Genomic DNA, 16,868 nt, shown 5'->3' with positions numbered 1-16,868 from the left:
GAAACCCACGCAGACACGAGGAGAATGTGCAAACTCCACACAGACAGTGACCCAAGCCGGGAATCGAACCCAGGTCCCTGGAGCTGTGAAGCAGCAGTGCTAACCACTGTGCTACCGTGCCGCCCCATATGGCATGCTTGCCTTTATAAGACGGGGCATAGAGTATAAAAGTTGGGGTCTGATGTTGCGGTTGTATAGAACGTTGGTTCGGCCGCATTTGGAATACTGCGTCCAGTTCTGGTCGCCACACTACCAGAAGGACGTGGAGGCTTTCGAGAGAGTGCAGAGGAGGTTTACCCGGATGTTGCCTGGTATGGAGGGGCTTAGTTATGAGGAGAGATTGGATAAACTGGGGTTGTTCTCACTGGAAAGACGGAGGATGAGGGGTGACCTAATAGAGGTGTATAAAATTATGAAAGGCATAGATAGGGTGAACGGTGGGAAGCTTTTTCCCAGGTCGGTGGTTACGTTCACGAGGGGTCATAGGTTCAAGGTGAGGGGGGGAAGGTTTAACACAGATATCAGAAGGACGTATTTTACACAGAGGGTGGTGGGGGCCTGGAATGCGCTGCCGGGCAAGGTGGTGGAGGCGGACACACTGGGAACGTTTAAGACTTATCTGGAAAGCCACATGAACGCAGTGGGAATGGAGGGATACAAAAGAATGGTCTAGTTTGGACCAGGGAGCGGCGCGGGCCTGGAGGGCCGAAGGGCCTGTTCCTGTGCTGTATTATTCTTTCTTTATTCTTACAAGCGGGGTTTGTTACAGGGTTAATCACGAGCGGGGTTCGCGACTTGGTTAATCACGAGCGGTGTTCGGCACGGGGTTAATCACATGGGGTTCGGTACGGGGTTAATCATGAGCGGGGTTCGGTACAGGGTTAATGAGCTGCGGGGTTCGGTATGGGGTTTATCACCAGCGGAGTTCGGTACGGGGTTAATGAGGAGCAGTAATCGGTTCAGGGCTAATCACGAGCAGAGTTCAGTATGGGGTTATTGAGGAGCGGTGTTCGGTATGGGGTTAATCACGAGCAGACTTCGGTACGGGGTTAATGACGAGCGGGGTTTGGTATAGGGTTAATGACGAGCAGGGTTTGATACGGGGTTAATGAGGAGCGGAGTTCGGTACAGGGTTAATCATGAGCGGCGTTCAGTACGGGATTAATGACGAGCGCAGTTCGGTGCAGGGTTAATGACGAGCGAGGTTCAGTACGGGATTAATGACGAGCGCAGTTCGGTGCAGGGTTAATGACGAGCGAGGTTCAGTACGGGGTTAATGACGAGCGCAGTTCGGTGCAGGGTTAATGACGAGCGAGGTTCAGTACGGGATTAATGACATGCAGGGTTCAATACAAGTGGGGTTAATCATGGGCGGGGTTTGGTACGTGGTTAATCACATGCGGGTTCAGTATGGGGTTAATCACGAACGGTGTTCGGTATGGGGTTAATCATGAGCGGGGTTCAGTACAGGGTTAATATCGCGCGCGGTTCGGTTCAGGTTAACCATGAGCAGGGTTCGGCACGGGGTTAATCACAAATATTGTTCGTTACGGAGTTAATCACGAGCGCTGTCTGGTACAGGGTTAATCACGAGCAGGATTTGGTATGGGGTTAATGACGAGTGGGGCTCTGTATGGGTTAATAACGAGCAGTGTTCGGTGCAAAGTTAATCACGAGCGGGGTTTGGTACCGGGCTAATCACGAACAGGGTTTGGTACCGGGCTAATCACGAACAGGGTTTGGTACGGGGTTAATCGCGAGCATTGTCCGGTGCGGGGTTAATCAACGGGGGGTTTGGTACAGGGTTAATCACGAGCACGGTTCGGAACAGGGTTAATCATGAGTGGCATTCGGTATGGGGTTAATGAAGATGCAGGGTTCGCTACGGGGTTAATGAGAAGTGGGTTTACAACGGGGTTAATCACGAGGGGGGTTTGGAACGGGGTTAATCATGTGCGGCATTCGGTACGGGGTTAATCACGAGCGGGGTTCTGTACGGTGTTAATGACGAGCAGCGTTCGGTACGCGATTAATCACGAGCAGAGTTCGGCACGGTTTAATCACGTGTGGTTTTCGGTACGGGGTTAATCACGAGCAGGGTTCAGTACTGGGCTAATGACGTGCGGGGTTAATCACGAGTGGGGTTCGGTACGGGGTTAATGACGTCCGAGTTTCGGTACAGGGCTAATGACGTGCGGGTTTCGATACGGGGTTAATCACGAGCGGGGTTTGTTACGGGAGTTAATCACAAGTGCTGTCCGGTACAGGGTTAATCATGAGTGGGGTTTGGTCCGGGGTTAATGACAAGCGGGGTTTGGTGCCGAGCTAATCACGAGCAGGGTTCGGTACAAGATTAATCACAAGCGGGGTTTGGTACAGGGTTAGTCACGAGCGGTGTTCTGTACGGGGTTAATCACGAGCATTGTTCGTTACGGAGTTAATCACGGCCGTTGTCTGGTATGGGATTAATCACAAGCGGGGTCGGTACGGGATTAATCACAAGCGGGGTCCGGAACGGGGTTAATCACGAGTGGGTTTTGGGAAGGGGTTAATTACGAGCACGGTATGATATGAAGTTAATGACATGCGGAGTTCGGTACGGGGTTAATGAGGAGTGGGGCTCAGTACGGGGTTAATCATGAGCGGGTTCGGTCCAGGGTTAATGACGTCCGTTACAGCTAGTGTTGAACTTGCAGGGGCCCTGGCAGACATATTTAAAATGTCAGTATTCACGGGGGAGGTGCCGGATGATTGGAGGCTGGCTCATGTTGTTCCGTTGTTTAAAAAAGGTTCCAAAAGAAATCCGGGAAATTATAGGCCAGTAAGTTTGACGTCGGTGGTGGGCAAGTTATTGGAAGGTGTGATAAGGGATAGGATCTACAAATATTTGGATAGACAGGGACTTATTAGGGAGAGTCAACATGGCTTTGTGCGTGGTAGGTCATGTTTGACCAATCTATTAGAGTTTTTCGAGGAGGTTACCAGGAAAGTGGATGAAGGGAAGGCAGTGGATGTTGTCTACCTGGATTTCAGCAAGGTCTTTGACAAGGTCCCTCATGGGAGGTTAGTTAGGAAGGTTCAGTCGCTAGGTATACATGGGGAGGTAGTAAATTGGATAAGACACTGGCTCAATGGAAGAAGCCAGAGAGTGGTTGTGGAGGATTGCTTCTGAGTGGAGGCCTGTGACTAGTGGTGTGCCGCAGGGATCGGTGTTGGGTCTATTGTTGTTTGTCATCTATATCAATGATCTGGATGATAATGTGGTAAGTTGGATCAGCAAGTTTGCTGATGATACAAAGATTGGAGGTGTAGTGGACAGTGAGGAAGGTTTTCAAAGCTTGCAGAGGGATTTGGACCAACTAGAAAAATGGGCTGAAAAATGGCAAATGGAATTTAACGCAGACAAGTGTGAGATATTGCACTTTGGCAGGACAAAGCAAAGTAGAACGTACAGGGTAAATGGTAGGACTCTGAAGAGTGCAGTTGAACAGAGGGATCTGGGAATACAGGTACAGAATTCCCTAAAAGTGACGTCACAGGTGGATAGGGTCGTAAAGAGTGCCTTTGGTACATTGGCCTTTATAAGAACAAACAAAGAACAGTACAGCACAGGAAACAGGCCATTCGGCCCTCCAAGCCTGTGCCGCTCCATGGTCCAACTAGACCAATCGTTTGTATCCCTCCATTCCCAGGCTGCTCATGTGACTATCCAGGTAAGTCTTAAACGATGTCAGCGTGCCTGCCTCCACCACCCTACTTGGCAGTGCATTCCAGGCCCCCACCACCCTCTGTGTAAAAAACGTCCCTCTGATATCTGAGTTATACTTCGCCCCTCTCAGCTTGAGCCCGTGACCCCTCGTGATCGTCACCTCCGACCTGGGAAAAAGCTTCCCACTGTTCACCCTATCTATACCCTTCATAATCTTGTACACCTCTATTAGATCTCCTCTCATTCTCCGTCTTTCCAGGGAGAACAACCCCAGTTTACCCAATCTCTCCTCATAGCTAAGACCCTCCATACCAGGCAACATCCTGGTAAACCTTCTCTGCACTCTCTCTAACGCCTCCACGTCCTTCTGGTAGTGCGGCGACCAGAACTGGACGCAGTACTCCAAATGTGGCCTAACCAGCGTTCTATACAGCTGCATCATCAGACTCCAGCTTTTATACTCTATACCCCGTCCTATAAAGGCAAGCATACCATATGCCTTCTTCTCCACCTGTGTTGCCACCTTCAAGGATTTGTGGACTTGCACACCTAGGTCCCTCTGTGTTTCTATACTCCTGATGACTCTGCCATTTATTGTATAACTCCTCCCTACATTATTTCTTCCAAAATGCATCACTTCGCATTTATCCGGATTAAACTCCATCTGCCACCTCTCCGCCCAATTTTCCAGCCTATCTATATCCTGCTGTATTGCCTGACAATGCTCTTCGCTATCCGCAAGTCCAGCCATCTTCGTGTCATCCACAAACTTGCTGATTACACCAGTTACACCTTCTTCCAAATCATTTATATATATCACAAATAGCAGAGGTCCCAGTACAGAGCCCTGCGGAACACCACTGGTCACAGACCTCCAGCCGGAAAAAGACCCTTCGACCACTGCCCTCTGTCTCCTATGGCCAAGCCAGTTCTCCTTGTATCCCATGAGCCTTAACCTTCTTAACCAACCTGCCATGTGGGACTTTGTCAAATGCCTTACTGAAATCCATATAGACGACATCCACAGCCCTTCCTTCATCAACCGCTTTTGTCACTTCCTCAAAAAACTCCACCAAATTTGTAAGGCATGACCTCCCTCTTACAAAACCATGCTGTCTGTCACTAATGAGATTGTTCCGTTCTAAATGCACATACATCCTGTCTCTAAGAATCCTCTTCAACAACTTCCCTACCACAGACGTCAAGCTCACCGGCCTATAATTTCCTGGGTTATCCCTGCTACCCTTCTTAAACAACGGGACCACATTCGCTATCCTCCAATCCTCAGGGACCTCACCCATGTCCAAAGAAGCGACAAAGATTTCCGTCAGAGGCCCAGCAATTTCATCTCTCGTCTCCCTGAGCAGTCGAGGATAGATGCCATCAGGCCCTGGGGCTTTGTCAGTTTTAATGTTCCCTAAAAAACCTGACACTTCCTCTCTTGTAATGGAGATTTTCTCTAACGGGTCAACACCTCCCTCTGAGACACTCCCGGTTAACACGCCCCTCTCCTTCGTGAATACCGATGCAAAGTATTCATTTAGGATCTCCCCTATTCCCTTGGGTTCTAAGCATAATTCCCCTCCTTTGTCCCTGAGAGGTCCGATTTTCTCCCTGACAACTCTTTTGTTCCTAACGTATGAATAGAATGCCTTAGGATTCTCCTTAATCCTGCCTGCCAAGAACATCTCGTGACCTCTTTTTGCCCTTCTAACTCCCCGTTTGAGTTCTTTCCTACTCTCTCTGTATTCCTCCAGAACTCCATCTGTTTTCAGTTGCCTGGACTTACCGTACGCCTCCCTTTTAATTTTAATCAGATCCTCAATTTCTCTGGTTATCCACGGCTCTCGAATCCTACCTTTCCTATCTTTCCTTTTTACAGGCACATGCCTATCCTGCAGCCTTATCAATAGTTCCTTAAAAGACTCCCACATGCCAGACGCGGACTTACCCTCGAACATCTTCTCCCAATCAACATCCACCAATTCCTGCCTAATCTGGCTATAGTTAGCCTTCCCCCAATTTAGCACCCTGCCCGTAGGACAGCACTCATCCTTGTCCATTACTATCCTAAAGTTAACAGAGTTGTGGTCACTATTTGCCACATGTTCCCCTACCGAAACTTTGACGACCTGACCGGGCTCATTTCCCAGAACTAGGTCCAGTATAGCCCCCTCTCTAGTCGGGCTATCTACATACTGTTCCAAAGAACCTTCCAGTACGCATTTTACAAATTCCTCCCCGTCCAGACCCCCAGCTCTAAGCACTTTCCAGTCTGTGCCAGGGAAATTAAAGTCCCCCACTACAACAACCCTATTTTTTCTGCACCTATCCAGAATCTCCTGGCATATCCTTTCCTCCACTTCCCGTGGGCTGTTGGGTGGTCTGTAGTACACCCCCAGCATAGTGACTGCACCCTTCCTGTTTCTGAGTTCCACCCACAGCGACTCAGTACATGACCCCTCTAAGTTGTCTACCCTCTGCACCGCGGTAATATGCTCCTTAACTAATATCGCTACTCCCCCACCTTAAATCGGAGTATCGAGTATAAAAGTTGGAGTGTTATGATAAGGTTATATAAGGCATTGGTGAGGCCGAATTTGGAGTATTGTGTAGTTTTGGTCACCTAGTTACAGGAAGGATGTAAATAAGGTTGAAAGAGTGCAGAGAAGGTTCACAAGGATGTTGCCGGGACTTGAGAAGCTGAGTTACAGAGAGAGATTGAATAGGTTGGGACTTTATTCCCTGGAGCGTAGAAGATTGAGGGGAGATTTGATAGAGGTGTGTAAGATTTTGATGGGTATAGATAGAGTGAATGCAAGCAGGCTTTTTCCGCTGAGGCTAGGGGAGAAAAAGACCAGAGGGCATGGGTTAAGGGTGAAAGGAGAAAAGTTTAAAGGGAATATTAGGGGGGGCTTCTTCACGCAGAGAGTGGTGGGAGCGTGGAATGAGCTGCCGGATAAAGTGGTAAATGCATTTTTAACATTTAACAAATGCACTTTTAACATTTAAGAAAAACTTGGACGGGTTCATGGATGAGAGGGGTGTGGAGGGATATGGTCCAAGTGCAGGTCAGTGGGACTAGGCAAAAAATGGTTCGGCACAGACAAGAATGGCCAAAAGGCCTGTTTCTGAGCTGTAATTTTCTATGGTTAATCACGAGCGGGGTTCGGTATGGGGTTAATCACGAGCGGGGTTCGGTATGGGGTTAAGCGCGAACGGGTTCGGTGCGGGGTTTGGTATGGGGTTAAGCACGAGCGGGTTCGGTGCGGGGTTTGGTATGGGGTTAATCACGAGCGGGGTTCGGTCTGGGGTTAATCACGAGCGGGGTTCGGTACGGGGTTAATCACGAGCGGGGTTCGGTATGAGGTTAAGCGCGAGCAGGGTTCGGTATGGGGTTAAGCGCGAGCGGGGTTAGGTATGGGGTTAATCACGAGCGGGTTTGGTACGGGGTTAATCACGAGCGGGTTCGGTACGGGGTTAATCACGAGCGGGGTTCGGTATGAGGTTAAGCGCGAGCGGGGTTCGTTATGGGGTTAATCACGAGCGGGTTTGGTACGGGGTTAATCACGAGCGGGTTCGGTATGGGGTTAAGCACAAGGGTTTGGTACGGGGTTAATCACGAGCGGGTTCGGTATGGGGTTAAGCACAAGCGGGTTTGGTACGGGGTTAAGCACAAGCGGGTTTGGTACGGGGTTAATCACGAGCGGGGTTCGGTATGGGGTTAATCACGAGTGGTGTTCGGTATGGGGTTAATTACGTGCAGCGTTCGTACGAGCGGAGTTCGGTACAGGGTTAATTAACAGTGGGACTCGGTACGAGGTTAACCACGAAAGGTGTTTGGTATGGGGTTAATCACGAGTAGCGTTCGGTATGGGGTTAATGATGTGCGGGCTTCGGTACGGGGTTAATCACGAGCGAGGTTTGGTACGAGCGGATTTCGGTCTGGGGTTAATCAAACACTGTTTGCCGTCCGGGTTAATGACGAGTGGGGTTTGTTACGGGAGTTAATCACGAGTGCTGTCCGGCATAGGGTTAATCATGAGTGGGTTCGGTACGGGGTTAATCACGAGTGGGGTTCAGTACGGGGTTAATCACGTGCGGGGTTTGGTCCGGGGTTAATGACGAGCGGGGTTCGGTACTGATTAATGACTAGTGATGTTCGGTGCAGGGTTAATCACGAGTGGGGTTTGTTACTGGGCTAATCACGAGCAGTGTTCAGTACAGGGTTAATCACAATCGGGGTTCGGTACCAGGCTAATCATGAGCGGGGTTTGGTATAGGGTTAATCACGAGCAGCGTTCGGCACGGGGTTAATCACGAGTGGCTTTCAGTACGGGGTTAATCACAAGCGGGGTTCGGTATGGGGTTAATGACGTGCAGAGTTCGGTATGGGGTTAATCACGAGTGGGGTTTGGTACAAGCAGATTTCGGTAGTGGGTTAATCAATCACTGGATGCAGTATGGGTTAATGACGAGTGGGCTTTGTTACGGGAGTTAATCACCAGCGCTGTCCGGTACGGGGTTAATCACGAGCAGGGTTTGGTAAGGCATTAATCACGTGCGGGGTTCGGTACAGGGTTAATCACGAGCGGGGTTCAGTACGGGGTTAATCATGAGCATTGTGCGTTACAGAATGAATCACGGGCGTTGTCCGGTACGGGGTTAATACAAGCGGGGTTTGGAACGGGGTTAATCACGAGTGGGTTTTGGGAAGGGGTTAATCATGAGCATGGTTCAATACGGGGTTAATCACGTGCGGGGTTTGATACGGGGTTAATGAGGAGCAGGGTTCAGTACAGGGTTAATCACGAGTGGGGTTCGGTACAGGGTTAATTAACAGTGGGACTCGATACGAGGTTAACCGCGAGCGGTGTTTGGTATGGGGTTAATCATGAGTAGCGTTCGGTATGGGGTGAATGATGTGCGGGCTTCGGTACGGGGTTAATCACGAGCGAGGTTTGGTACGAGCAGATTTCAGTATGGGATTAATCAACTGCTGGTTGCGGTACGGGTTAATGACGAGTGGGGTTCGGTATGGGGTTAATCACGAGGGGGTTCAGTATGGGGTTAATCACCTGTGGGGTTTGGTACGGGGTTAATCACGAACGGGGTTCAGTACGAGGTTAATCATGTGCGGGGTTTGGTCCAGGGTTAATGATGAGCGGGGTTCGGTACGGATTAATGACGAACGGTGTTCGGTGCAGGGTTAATCACAAGCGGGGTTTGTTGCCGGGCTAATCATGAGCAGGGTTTGGTACAGGGTTAATCACGAGTGGAGCTCAGTATGGGGTTAGTGACGTGCGGGGTTCGGTACGGACGGAGTTATGTATGGGTTCATGACGAGCGGGGTTCGGTATGGGATTAATCACGAGGGGGTTCAGTATGGGGTTAATCACCTGTGGGGTTTGGTACGGGGTTAATCACGAGTGGGGTTTGGTACGGGGCTAATGATGAGCGGGATTCTGTACGGGTTAATTACGAGAGGAGTTTGGTACACAGTTAATGATGAGCAGGTTTCGGTATGGGGTTAATGACGAGCGGTGTTCGTTACGGAGTTGATCATGAGTGGGGTTCGGTACGGGGTTAATGAGGAGCAGGGTTCAGCAAGGGGTTAATGATGAGCCGCATTCCGTACAGGATTAATGATGAGCGGGGTTCGGCACGGGGTTAATCACGAACGGGATTCGACACGGGGTTAATCACGAGTGGGTTTCAATATGGGGTTAATCACGAGTGGCGTTCAGTACGGGGTTAATGAAGAGCATGTTTCCCTGTGGGGTTAAGGACAAGCAGGATTCTGTACGGTGTTAATCACGAGCGGGGTTCGGTACAGGGTTAATTATGAGCGGTGTTTGTTACGGGATTAATCATGAGCAGGATTCGGTACATGGTTAATCATAAGCGGGGTTCAGTACGGGGTTAATCACTTGCGGGGTTCAGTTCAGGATTAATGACCAGCGTGGTTTGGCACGGGGTTAATCATGAGTGGCTTTCGGTTTGGGGTAATCACGAGCGGGATACGGTACGGGGTTAATGACGTGCGGGGTTCAGGAAGGGGTTAATGATCATGTTTTGGCACGGGGTTAATCACAAACGGGGTTCAGTATTCGGTTAATCACAAATGGCATTCTGCACAGGGTTATCATGTGCGGGGTTCGGTACAGGTTAATCACGAGAGGGTTCGGTACGAGCGGGGGTCAGTGCGGGGTTAATTACGAGCGGGCTTCGGGACGGAGTTAATCACGAGCGGGGTTTGGTACAGGGTTAATCACTAGCGGGTTCAGTACAGGGTTAATCACAAGCGGAGTTCAGTGCAGGGTTAATCACAAGCAGGATTTGGTATGGGGTTAATCATGAGTGGGGTTCAGTACGGGGTTAATGACTAACAGGATTTATTACAAGTGGGATTCAGTACGAATGGGGCCTGAGGTGGAGTTCAGTCCGAGTGGGGTCTGCCGGGTTGTTTGGCACGTGCTGGGCCTGGGGCAGGGCAGATGTATGAAGGGTTTAATGTTGAGCATTATTGTGACGGTTTTTATGTCAAACAATAGAGGGTGTGATCTGAGAGTGTGGAAACCACACCCACCTTGCTATTCTTCATCAAGTTGTTCACTGATGAATCCGCTGTGCTGTATCACTGCAGTCAGCTTAACTTCAGCAAATAATGTTGTTTTTTCCACTTACTGCTCTCCCCATCCCCATCCCGCTCTCTCCCTCCTGCTCTCTGCATCCTCCTACCCCACTCCCACTCTCCCCAACCCCCTCCCACCCCGCTCCCACTCTCCGTATCCCCCTCCCGCTCTCCCCCTCCGGGTCTCCTCCTCTGGCTCTCCCCCGCCGCTCTGCACGCCCCCCCGCCGCTCTGCACACCCCCCCCCCACCGCTCTGCACGCCCCCCCCCCCACCGCTCTGCACGCCCCCCCCCACACCACTCTGCACGCCCCCCTGCCGCTCTGCACGCCCCCCCCGCCGCTCTGCACGCCCCCCCCTGCCACTCTGCACGCCCCCCCTCCTGCTCTCCCCCCTCCTGCTCTCCTCGTCACCATCTCCGTCGGCCCACCCCCTCGCCCCCCCCCCCCACGGCCCCCCACTCCCTCGTCCCGCCCCCAATTCCCTCCCCTTCGCCCACTCGCCCCGCCGCCTCGCCCTTCCCATCGCCCCGCCCACTCACCCCCCCCATCGCCGCGCCCCTCGCCACCCCATCGCCACGCCCCCTCACCCCACCTCTCGCCCCCCCCCCCTTCGCCCCCCTCCTTGGCCCCCCTCCTTGGCCCCATCCCCCTCGGCCCCATCCCCCTCGCCCCATCCCCCTCGCCCCATCCGCCTCGCCCCACCCCCCTCGCCCCACCCACCTCGCCCCACCACTACCCTCGCCCCACCACCCCCCTCGCCCCACCCCCCTCGCCCCACCCCCCCCTCGCCCCACCACCCCCCACGCCCCATCACCCCCCTCGCCCCACCACCCCCCTCGCCCCACCACCCCCCTCGCCCCACCACCCCCCTCGCCCCACCACCCCCCTCGCCCCACCACCCCCCTCGCCCCACCACCCCCCTCGCCCCACCACCCCCCTCGCCCCACCACCCCCCTCGCCCCACCACCCCCCTCGCCCCACCACCCCCCTCGCCCAACCACCCCCCTCGCCCCACCACCCCCCTCGCCCCACCACCCCCTCGCCCCACCACCCCCTCGCCCCACCACCCCCTCGCCCCACCACCCCCTCGCCCAACCACCCCCCTCGCCCCACCACCCCCCTCGCCCCACCACCCCCCTCGCCCCACCACCCCCTCGCCCCACCACCCCCTCGCCCCACCACCCCCTCGCCCCACCACCCCCTCGCCCCACCACCCCCTCGCCCCACCACCCCCTCGCCCCACCACCCCCTCGCCCCACCACCCCCCCTCGCCCCACCACCCCCCTCGCCCCACCACCCCCCTCGCCCCACCACCCCCCTCGCCCCACCACCCCCTCGCCCCACCACCCCCTCGCCCCACCACCCCCCTCGCCCCACCACCCCCCTCGCCCCACCACCCCCCTCGCCCCACCACCCCCCTCGCCCCACAACCCCCCTCGCCCCACAACCCCCCTCGCCCCAACCCCCTCCTCGCCCCAACCCCCACCTCTCCGCCAACCCCCTCCTCGCCCCAACTCCCTCCTCGCCCCAACCCCCTCCTCGCCCCAACACCCTCCTCGCCCCAACCCCCTCCTCGCCCCAACCCCCTCCTCGCCCCAACCCCCTCCTCGCCCCAACCCCCTCCTCGCCCCCAACCCCCTCCTCGCCCAACCCCCTCCTCGCCCCAACCCCCTCCTCGCCCCCAACCCCCTCCTCGCCCCAACCCCCTCCTCGCCCCACCCCCTCCTCGCCCCAACCCCCTCCTCGCCCCAACCCCCTCCTCGCCCCAACCCCCTCCTCGCCCCAACCCCCTCCTCGCCCCAACCCCCTCCTCGCCCCAACCCCCTCCTCGCCCCAACCCCCTCCTCGCCCCAACCCCCTCCTCGCCCCAACCCCCTCCTCGCCCCAACCCCCTCCTCGCCCCAACCCCTCCTCGCCCCAACCCCCTCCTCGCCCCAACCCCCTCCTCGCCCCACCCCCTCCTCGCCCCAACCCCCTCCTCGCCCCAACCCCCTCCTCGCCCCAACCCCCTCCTCGCCCCAACCCCCTCCTCGCCCCAACCCCCTCCTCGCCCCAACCCCCTCCTCGCCCCAACCCCCTCCTCGTCCCAACCCCCTCCTCGTCCCAACCCCCTCCTCGTCCAACCCCCTCCTCGTCCCAACCCCCTCCTCGCCCCAACCCCCTCCTCGCCCCAACCCCCTCCTCTCCCCAACCCCCTCCTCTCCCCAACCCCCTCCTCTCCCCAACCCCCTCCTCTCCCCAACCCCCTCCTCTCCCCAACCCCCTCCTCGTCCCAACCCCCTCCTCGTCCCAACCCCCTCCTCTCCCCAACCCCCTCCTCTCCCCAACCCCCTCCTCTCCCCAACCCCCTCCTCTCCCCAACCCCCTCCTCTCCCCAACCCCCTCCTCTCCCCAACCCCCTCCTCTCCCCAACCCCCTCCTCTCCCCAACCCCCTCCTCTCCCCAACCCCCTCCTCTCCCCAACCCCCTCCTCTCCCCAACCCCCTCCCCTCCCCAACCCCCTCCTCTCCCCAACCCCCTCCTCTCCCCAACCCCCTCCTCTCCCCAACCCCCTCCTCTCCCCAACCCCCTCCTCTCTCCAACCCCCTCCTCGTCCCCAACCCCCCGCTCTCCCCACACCCCCCGCTCTGCCCACACCCCCGCTCTGCCCACACCCCCGCTCTGCCCACACCCCCGCTCTGCCCACACCCCCGCTCTGCCCACACCCCCGCTCTGCCCACACCCCCGCTCTGCCCACACCCCCGCTCTGCCCACACCCCCGCTCTGCCCACACCCCCGCTCTCCCCACACCCCGCTCTGCCCACACCCCCGCTCTCCCCACACCCCGCTCTCCCCACACCCCGCTCTCCCCACACCCCGCTCTCCCCACACCCCGCTCTCCCCACACCCCGCTCTCCCCACACCCCGCTCTCCCCACACCCCGCTCTCCCCACACCCCGCTCTCCCCACACCCCGCTCTCCCCACACCCCGCTCTCCCCACACCCCGCTCTCCCCACACCCCGCTCTCCCCACACCCCGCTCTCCCCTTCCCCTCTTCCCCTTCCCCCTTCCCCCCTTCCCCAATCCCCCTTCCCCATCCCCCATTCCCCCCTTCCCCACCCCCCATTCCCCCCTTCCCCACCCCCCATTCCCCACTCCCCCCTTCCCCATCCCCCATTTCCCCATTCCCCCTTCTCCATCCCCCTTCCCCACCTCCCGCCCCTGCCGCTCCTGTCCCTTCCACTCTCCCCTTCACTGCCTCGCTCTCTCTCTCTCCCGTCCCCACCTCGCTCCCTCTCATCCCTCCCCGCCTCGCTCCCTCTCATCCCTCCCCGCCTCGCTCCCTCTCATCCCTCCCCGCCTCGCTCCCTCTCATCCCTCCCCGCCTCGCTCCCTCTCATCCCTCCCCGCCTCGCTCCCTCTCACCCCTCCCCGCCTCACTCCCTCTCTCCCCTCCCCGCCTCGCTCCCTCTCTTTCCTCCCCACCCCGGTCGCACCTTCACCTGCTCTCTCCCTCTCTCTCTCTGCCTCAGGACCAGAGGGAGGAAATCTGTTCATTTATCACCTGCCCCAGGAGTTTGGAGATCAGGACCTGCTCCAGATGTTTATGCCTTTTGGAAATGTCGTTTCTGCCAAGGTTTTCATTGACAAACAGACAAACCTGAGCAAATGTTTTGGTGGGTATGTCGCTTGTAGTGGTGTCAGTCAGCCTGTCGTGATGTTTAGTCTTGGTGCTGAATGTTGTGAGCTTGCTTTTGGATTGAGAGCATTAAAGTCCTGACCAGCCCCCTACCCTGGCCCCTCGGGGGGTGATGTGTATGTGACTGCAGTGCTACTTTCCGCTCTCAAGGCTATCTGTCTGATTCAGTGCCCATTTTATCATGGTTAGTTTGTCGAAGAAGTGGAAATGCTTCAAAACCTGTCTACCCACAGATATCGTGCCCAGCAGCAGAATGTCCGAGATTCCAACAGGCAGATCTGGAGAGCGTCTCAATTAGTACAAGCTGATTGTCATCTTTTTTCACTTTATCTTTGCACTGGTATAGAGCCTGCACTTCTCTCCAACTATCGAAACAGTCCCAAAGGGCTGTTGGAGCTTGTGCTCAACTTCCATGCTCTTCAAGAGCACACTGTTGTGAAGTTAGTGTTTGTAAAATCATTTAAAAACTTCTAAAATTCTAAGAGTTGTAAAATTGCAAGGTCTGTTAAAAATTGTAGTTTTTTGCTATGCTTCGAGAGTTAAAAGAGATGCAGTTGCAAAATGCAACTACTGAGAGCATAGAATGAAACATTATATCGAGAAGCCAGGCAATAGAGCTGCCAAGACAACAGGCTGTTTTTGAAGTTTACCCAATCAGTTTAAACTAGGCATTTAGAAACCTAGAAAAACTACAGCACAAAGAGGCCCTTCGGCCCCACAAGTTGTGCCGAACATATCCCTACCTTCTCGGCCTACCTATAACCCTCCATCCTATTAACAAAGAACAAAGAACAATACAGCACAGGAACAGGCCCTTCGGCCCTCCAAGCCCGCGCCGCTCCCTGGTCCAAACTGGACCATTCTTTTGTATCCCTCCATTCCCACTCCGTTCATATGGCTGTCTAGATAAGTCTTAAACGTTCCCAGTGTGTCCGCATCCACCACCTTGTCTGGCAGCGCATTCCAGGCCCCCACCACCCTCTGTAAAATATGTCCTTCTGATATCTGTGTTAAACCTCCCCCCCTTCACCTTGAACCTATGACCCCTCGTGAACGTCACCACCGACCTGGGGAAAAGCTTCCCACCATTCACCCTATCTATGCCTTTCATAATTTTATACACCTCTATTAAGTCTCCCCTCATCCTCCGTCTTTCCAGGGAGAACAACCCCAGTTTACCCAATCTCTCCTCATAACTAAGCCCCTCCATACCAGGCAACATCATGGTAAACCTCCTCTGTACTCTCTCCAAAGCCTCCACGTCCTTCTGGTAGTGTGGTGACCAGAACTGGACGCAGTATTCCAAATGCGGCCGAACCAACGTTCTATACATCTGCAACATCAGACCCCAACTTTTATACTCTATGCCCCGTCATATAAAGGCAAGCATGCCATATGCCTTCTTCACCACCTTCTCCACCTGTGACGTCACTTTCAAGGATCTGTGGACTTGCATACCCAGGTCCCTCTGCGTATCGACACCCTTTATGGTTCTGCCATTTATCGTATAGCTCCTCCCTACATTATTTCTACCAAAATGCATCACTTCGCATTTATCAGGATTGAACTCCATCTGCCATTTCTTTGCCCAAATTTCCAGCCTATCTATATCCTTCTGTAGCTTCTGACAATGCTCCTCACTATCTGCAAGTCCTGCCAATTTTGTGTCGTCCGCAAACTTACTGATCACCCCAGTTACACCTTCTTCCAGATCGTTTATATAAATCACAAACAGCAGAGGTCCCAATACAGAGCCCTGCGGAACACCACTAGTCACAGGCCTCCAGCCGGAAAAAGACCCTTCCACTACCACCCTCTGTCTTCTGTGACCAAGCCAGTTCTCCACCCATCTAGCCACCTCCCCCTTTATCCCATGAGATCCAACCTTTTTCACCAGCCTACCATGAGGGACTTTGTCAAACACTTTACTAAAGTCCATATAGACGACATCCACGGCCGTTCCCTCGTCAACCATTTTGGTCACTTCTTCAAAAAACTCCACCAGGTTAGTGAGGCATGACCTCCCTCTCACAAAACCATGCTGACTATCGTTAATGAGTTTATTCCTTTCTAAATGGGCATACATCCTATCTCTAAGAATCTTCTCCAACAACTTCCCCACCACGGACGTCAAGCTCACCGGCCTATAATTACCCTTCTTAAATAACGGGACCACATTAGCTATCCTCCAATCCTCTGGGACCTCACCTGCGTCCAGTGACGAGACAAAGATTTGCGTCAGAGGCCCAGCGATTTCATCTCTCGTCTCCCTGAGCAGCCTTGAATAGATTCCATCAGGCCCTGGGGATTTGTCAGTCTTTATATTCTCTAACAAACCTAACACTTCCTCCTTTGTAATGGAGATTTTCTCCAACGGTTCAACACTCCCCTCCGAGACACTCCCAGTCAACACATCCCTCTCCTTTGTGAATACCGACGCAAAGTATTCATTTAGGATCTCCCCTACTTCTTTGGGCTCCAAGCATAATTCCCCACTTTTGTCCCTGAGAGGTCCGATTTTTTCCCTGACAACCCTTTTGTTCCTAACGTATGAATAAAATGCCTTGGGATTCTCCTTAATCCTGTCTGCCAAGAACATTTCGTGACCCCTTTTTGCTCTTCTAATTCCCCGTTTGAGTTCTTTCCTACTTTCTTTGTACTCCTTCAGAGCTCTCTCCGTTTTTAGCTGCCTGGACCTAACATACGCCTCTCTTTTCTTTTTGACCAGTCCCTCAATTTCCCTGGTTATAAGAACATAAGAAATAGGAGCAGGAGTAGGCCATCTGGCCCTTCGAGCCTGCCCCGCCATTCAACAAGATCATGGCTGATCTGAAGCGAATCAGT

General features: G+C 54.5%; 1 protein-coding gene across 2 annotated transcripts in view; it reads left to right on the top strand.

Moving 5' to 3' along the window:
- LOC144498727 (CUGBP Elav-like family member 1) overlaps positions 1 to 16,868 on the top strand; it is a 42,485-nt gene that overhangs the window by 11,000 nt on the left and 14,617 nt on the right. For both annotated transcript variants that reach the window (XM_078220300.1, XM_078220299.1), the window contains exon 3: positions 13,858 to 14,001. In XM_078220300.1, coding sequence (XP_078076426.1) covers positions 13,858 to 14,001 — 144 coding nt within the window. The remainder of the gene's footprint in view (positions 1 to 13,857; positions 14,002 to 16,868) is intronic.

The sequence above is a fragment of the Mustelus asterias genome, chromosome 9 (assembly GCF_964213995.1).
Source record: "Mustelus asterias chromosome 9, sMusAst1.hap1.1, whole genome shotgun sequence".
NCBI lineage: Eukaryota > Metazoa > Chordata > Chondrichthyes > Carcharhiniformes > Triakidae > Mustelus > Mustelus asterias.
Note: the sequence above shows the minus strand (reverse complement) of the source record. Positions and strands in the feature narration are given on the sequence as shown.